At 33.7% G+C, this 5,791-nt stretch overlaps 1 protein-coding gene across 1 annotated transcript; it reads right to left on the bottom strand.

The window, feature by feature from the left end:
- Positions 1 to 265: 265 nt before the first annotated feature.
- LOC138309458 (lactadherin-like) lies at positions 266 to 4,828 on the bottom strand. The gene is made up of 5 exons (XM_069250663.1): positions 4,015 to 4,828; positions 2,909 to 3,078; positions 2,073 to 2,222; positions 1,625 to 1,763; positions 266 to 1,357 (listed from the first exon to the last, which is right to left on the bottom strand). The coding sequence occupies exons 1-5, from the start codon at positions 4,160 to 4,162 to the stop codon at positions 1,095 to 1,097; spliced, it is 870 nt and encodes a 289-aa protein (XP_069106764.1). The 5' UTR covers positions 4,163 to 4,828; the 3' UTR covers positions 266 to 1,094.
- Between the last annotated feature and the right edge of the window lie 963 nt (positions 4,829 to 5,791).

Raw genomic sequence — 5,791 nt, 5'->3', positions numbered from 1 at the left:
TAAAACACGTGTCATTGAGTAATTACTCACAAAGATATGTTTGCGAAATCACATATTTAGTGATTATTGATGGCATAATCAGGTTAAGAATTGAGTTCTGATTTTTATACACTATAATCAGTATTAATTCTAAAAAAGTATCAAGGAAATTATAAGAATGCATGGGAGTATGGGCGCACACATCCTCGATACTCCAAGATTAAAAATTTGTTTGTAACAATGTGTTAAAGAAAGGTCATTATGTAAAAAACAAGTGAAGAATGAATAAAGAAAAATAAATAAATTATTGACAGAGATAACTGATGCTGCATGATTACATTATCCGAATACATATGATGGTATTCATTTATCAATTACATGTATGTGCATATATGGTATGCATGTTACTTTTAAAGTACATTTAACTGAGTATTTTAATAAGTGAAGAAAAAACATATTTACGGAGATAATTGAGAATTACATAGAGAGTACATCCCTACCTATTTTGTAAATTATAAAAAAATGGATTCATATAGTAATATTTCGGTATGAAAGTTTGTTGCAAAGCTAGTTGTGACTCATTTTTACAAATATAGAAATGGTGAGGCTCGTATCCAGCACAATCGATACAAAAGGGACATCCAAGCGTTTTGGTTCCCCGTTTTCGAAGGGTACATTCCTGGAATATCGATGATCGGAGTCTATGGTACATGTACATGTACAGGGATGTCTGGTTAGCATGTGGTCAGTGTTCGTATGGATGTTATTTGACTTTGCAGTACACAGCCTTTTTCAATGCAGAAAATAAAAATTCAATGTAATATATAAACAAATCTAACTGTGTGTCATTTTTAAGATAAAGAGTATATTCGTGGCTCTGCTGCTGTCGGACACCTTCACCGACTCCAGGTAAACGACGAATCAGAATGCGCGGGAAGGGCTTTCAACTAAAACCTCAAACATACTGTTACTTGGACTTTGATCACGATTACTTCAAAGGAACGTGGCGATCAGCAGAACGATCAAAAGGAAGGCAGTGCGTTTCCGTCTTGATGCAATTCATTGTATTGGATTAAAAAAGTCAGAACAATCCTGAATTTGTTATGAAACTGAAGTTAAAGTTGATATCCAGGTGGGTCGGTTTTCAGGAAGTATACCTTGTGGCTGGAATCTGATACAGACTCTGTGAAGTTCAGTGATTTTACCGAGTAGAGATGGCATTCCTTAGTTTTAAAATCAAACATGAAACTCTCACATGATACTGATAGGTGGCATGCTTTCCCGCATATTCCATTGTTAGGTGATGTTGTCAAGTGAAGCGTAGCTGGAAGGTCCACCGGGTCACCCATCTTTCCAACCCAACCAAGCTTTGGTATAACTAATATAAAAAAATCCTTTTTTAATAAAAGGTAATACAATCATACGAAAGCAACTTGGTCTAACTGAAATTGATATAAACTTGGAGAAATGATGTTTTTTTTATATTATGACTCGTTTTTAATTGATCCGAATATTTAACGTTAAAAGAGGAGAAACTAGGTTTATTCATTCACCTGGTTAAGACAAACAAATACCTAATAAAAATGATGCGCCGACGCCAGAATTAAAATGAAATAAAATGAGGAACAAACATGTTAATACATACATGCACATCCGGTGATTTCGAAACGAAACGCGGGCCAGTTATTCCACGTTTCTGGATAAATCCTAATGAATTTAGTAGGCCTTATCTCAGTCACAGTCATCGTCACATTTGATGTTCTGTCGCTATTTGCAGGAAATATCTGTCATGAAAAACCAATTTAGAATAATTCTTCTCGATATCTCATTATGATAAATGCATATTTGTATAGATGGAAAGGTAATAAAATGCTTAAATACAATTGCTTAGCTTCATTTCATTACAATCGGAAGAAATTGAAGTATGAGGGGAACACTAAGCACTGCCACCCTCTAAAGCATGTAGTATTTACATAATAAGACATTGTGGTGTTTCATTCATAAAACTCAAAATAGTAAAATGCTAGGAATTAGCAAATGTAACCACATTCAATGATTTCGAAAAAAACGCATAAAGATTTTTTTACATTTACCTTTTTTAATCCATCACTGTCGAAAACGTCATGCCATTGTTGTCCATCTAAGCTGTGCTTCACTGCAAACGACTTTGTATATTGGACGTAATCAGATGGTCGTCCTCGAATGATAAATCCGGTGATAGATGACAAGGCTCTCAGCTGGATCTAGGAATGAATATAAATGAATAAATAAAAACAAACATGGATAAGTAAATAATACAATACATATTAACACATAACACGCATTTTGTTTTTCGTTAGCGTTACTAAAGCAATTAATATAATATGGTTCTTTCCCGGTTCATTGCGTTTTAAGATGCTTATAGTCAGTTTCGTTTCATGACCGTTTAAGTCATCGTTTAAATTTTCTAGTATCTACATCCTTGCCTTTTACACTGTACATACGATGTGCATTTATACACAATTAGAGGACAAATACAACTGTTTTCTAACATAGATTCATAGAGCTATTATGGAACAAGTTTTCTTTTACAGATAGTTTATCCCCTTTGATTTATATTTTGGTATTTAGTTACACGAACACTTGTGAAATACATCGTCAGCCGGTTATATTTTTTTCCATCATACTTTTATAATCATGATGGCCTTGCAGGTAGGGAATTATATCGGAGCCATATGAAAGTGGAAATAAAAATCCACTTACTCCAATAAAACCCCAATGAAAATAACACGATTTTTTTAACGAGGACAGGCTATAATTATGTGCAAAATCAGAATGTTAAAAAAATGTTATCACAATCAATGAAAAATAGACGCTTGTATGTGAAGAAGACTTGGTAAGTTTCGCTAATAAACAATACAATTGTTTGCTGTAGTGTAGTGTGGATTACCTGTAGGTATTCGGTATTAGATTCACTACCAGCACACCATGCGCCATCAGACGTTCCTATCCTGACATACTTTGGTTGACAATCAGCGTGTCGGTACGAGGACGATGCCGTTATGAATGAGTCATCGACACCGTAGGGTCCAGTAATAAGATTTTCGCCACAATGGCAATCTAAACAAATAATTATGATTATTTCTTCATTTATATGGTCGTCATATCTATGTATTTACATTGCCACTGCACAGTCCCTACATTGTATATGTGGCCACTAAACCCAATGTATGTTAACCAATGTTATTACTATCAGTTAGGCACTGGCGTACTTTTACCTTCCAGAGGTCACGTCTGGGTTTATGTTAGTGTGAGAATTCACTGAAAGAATGTTAAATTGTTATTTAAATTGATCAATATGAAAATATATTTTAATTAAAATATTTGAAATGGATTGAAGTGTCGTATTTATCTCTGTATATCTGGTTTATCGATATTACTCCTTCATCTACTATGACTGTGTAGTCGGGTTTCCAAGACAACACACCGAAAATTACTGACAGCCACTATTAACCGCCAAATCATAGGCTGTTTCATCAACTGGTACGAGTATGTGGCGCAGTGGTAGAAGGCGCAGGTATGTTTGGCTAGACGATTGGGTGCCGTAAATCGTGCGTTCGAGGCCCGGATAGGGCACGAGTCAATAAATTGTCATTGAGCCTAAGTCAGCGTTTCATCGAAGTACGTGTATATACATTTGTATACGTATTATTTTATTTAACTGACAACATATAATATCTCTTCATCAAGCATTACTGTCTGTGTTTCTAAATGTACAATGACATCTCTACCACATTGCAGAAAGTCCATTCAAAACTGAAGCGGCGTAACACTAGGTCACAATGTAAACAATATATATATATCAAAACGTATTTTCACGCCGGTCAGAGGTCAGCGTGTGACCAAGCATCTTCATTGGGAAATGAAGGGATCAGAGTTTGCTAGTTTCATTGAGGTGGAGCGAAGTGAAAATGTAAATATTTGGAAATGAAAACAAGAAATACAGCCGATGCGAAAATGAGAATAATTCGTCAAAGAAATACTCAGCTCATTTACCTCTTTTCGCTATAAACAGCAGCATTATAGTAGCTAGAAGTAGTAAGTCAACGGCACGTCTTATCTGCATAATGGTTGGAACGTTATCTGAAAAAAAACACATAAACCACACGATTACTGCAGGAAAATGTTCCGTCTTCACTGGCATTACTGCAATAAATCATGATAATGACGTCTACAGTACAATGAAATGTGTAAACAGTCAAACTGAGAAGCCAAGCAATAATCTACAAATTCATTTCACATTTTACCGCGCTATTAGTAATTATGAAGGGACTTATTCAGATATGTGTTCATCTAAACAGACATCAAACATTTATTACAGTTCATAATGTGTCATAAAGCAGCAATTCTGTGTCCGTGCTAGGACCTCTGTCGTTGAAGTATGTCAATAGTTTGCCTTGTTTTTCCGAAAGAATGTTAACAATATGTGCATGTCACATTTTGCTTCCTGGTAACACAATATGCCTTATTGAATTGTCCTTTTCACGCCTGATATCAAATGCTGACTCGGGCCTATACAATGTAGCTATCGATGTGGATCGTGGTTAGTGAGGCAATCCATTATTAATGCAGGTTATTGATAGTTGTCATTCGTGAAAACAGTTCTTTCTCCACCAATGACAAATCCCTTCTTCTTTTATTTCGTCAAAAGCGGTTGTCTTGAGCACCACTGTATTTCTGATAGATGGTGTTTGTTTTGTTGAACTCCATAGAAAACGAAACGATATGACAAAACCATTTGCTCTATAATTATCAATAATTTATGTTAATAATGTCATGAAACCATCCAAAAGAAAATGACGACAATGATATAGTAAATGAGTATACACAGGTGGAGAAAAATTACAATGAACATAAATGTACGATTTCAGTGTTGATTTCATATGAGATGTTATAGAATGAGTAAAACATAGTTTTTATTATTTCTGCGAGCCTTCGCGAACGCAAATTAAAACAGCGAGATACATTTTATAAAAAGGATATGAACAAAAATTAAGGATATTTTTTTATATAACTTCAAAAAAATTCGAGGAATTATAATGTAAAAAGTGTCGCAAAAATCCTATTTTGAAACCGCCATTATTTCACCACATCAAGACCTCTCTTTAGAATTTGAGCCAATGAAAAGCGTTCAGGTTACAACATGTGTATTAGGCATACTTTTATTATTATACTTTTATTTCGTTTCATGAAATAACACTTAATAAACAAATGTTTTAAGTTGAAATATGAGTTTTGCTGTTTTCATTTTGTTTTCACCATTCATTACTGTATCAAAAATGTAAAAAATGTTAAAATATGATAAAGACATTTGTGCAGTTACTAAATAACATGCTATTATACTTCAATGCATGATATATTTTCAGGACAAATTATGACAATTTTAACATTGATTGGCAATGTTTGATACTTCAAAGAAATAGTAAAGAAAAATAAAGCTTAATAAACTTTACTTAATGCAAATAATTTGCTTTTTACAGAGCATTCAGCAAAAACTAACGAACCAATAGCACCAACCAGCTATTATTGTTAATGGAAAATAGTTTAAACTGATGAAATATCATCCGACATGTAAATCCTTTCTCGTTTGTTACAAAATATTGTATGAAACTGTCTATTTTTGTTTAGCATGGTACTTATTTTTGTTTCTCATACTAAAACTGAGATGCATGTACATGCACAATGTATATAACTTCAAAAACTATAAACATAAAGATTATTCTTTTAATGATATTCCTTTATTGTCTTTCGAAAAAAAACCATATGGATAGTA

Source organism: Argopecten irradians, chromosome 1 (genome assembly GCF_041381155.1).
Source record: "Argopecten irradians isolate NY chromosome 1, Ai_NY, whole genome shotgun sequence".
NCBI lineage: Eukaryota > Metazoa > Mollusca > Bivalvia > Pectinida > Pectinidae > Argopecten > Argopecten irradians.
The sequence above is the reverse complement of the archived record's forward strand: the minus strand, read 5'-3'. Positions and strand labels throughout refer to the sequence as shown.

What these genes read in the sequence shown, in the direction of transcription:
- LOC138309458 (XM_069250663.1), bottom strand. Translation starts at nt 4,162, where the DNA reads ATGCCAGTGAAGACGGAACATTTTCCTGCAGTAATCGTGTGGTTTATG. An exon ending in GCTGTTTATAGCGAAAAGAG is followed by an intron (nt 3,079 to 4,014) that starts GTAAATGAGCTG and finishes TTATTTGTTTAG; the next exon opens with ATTGCCATTGTGGCGAAAAT. An exon ending in CTAATACCGAATACCTACAG is followed by an intron (nt 2,223 to 2,908) that starts GTAATCCACACT and finishes ATTCATTCCTAG; the next exon opens with ATCCAGCTGAGAGCCTTGTC.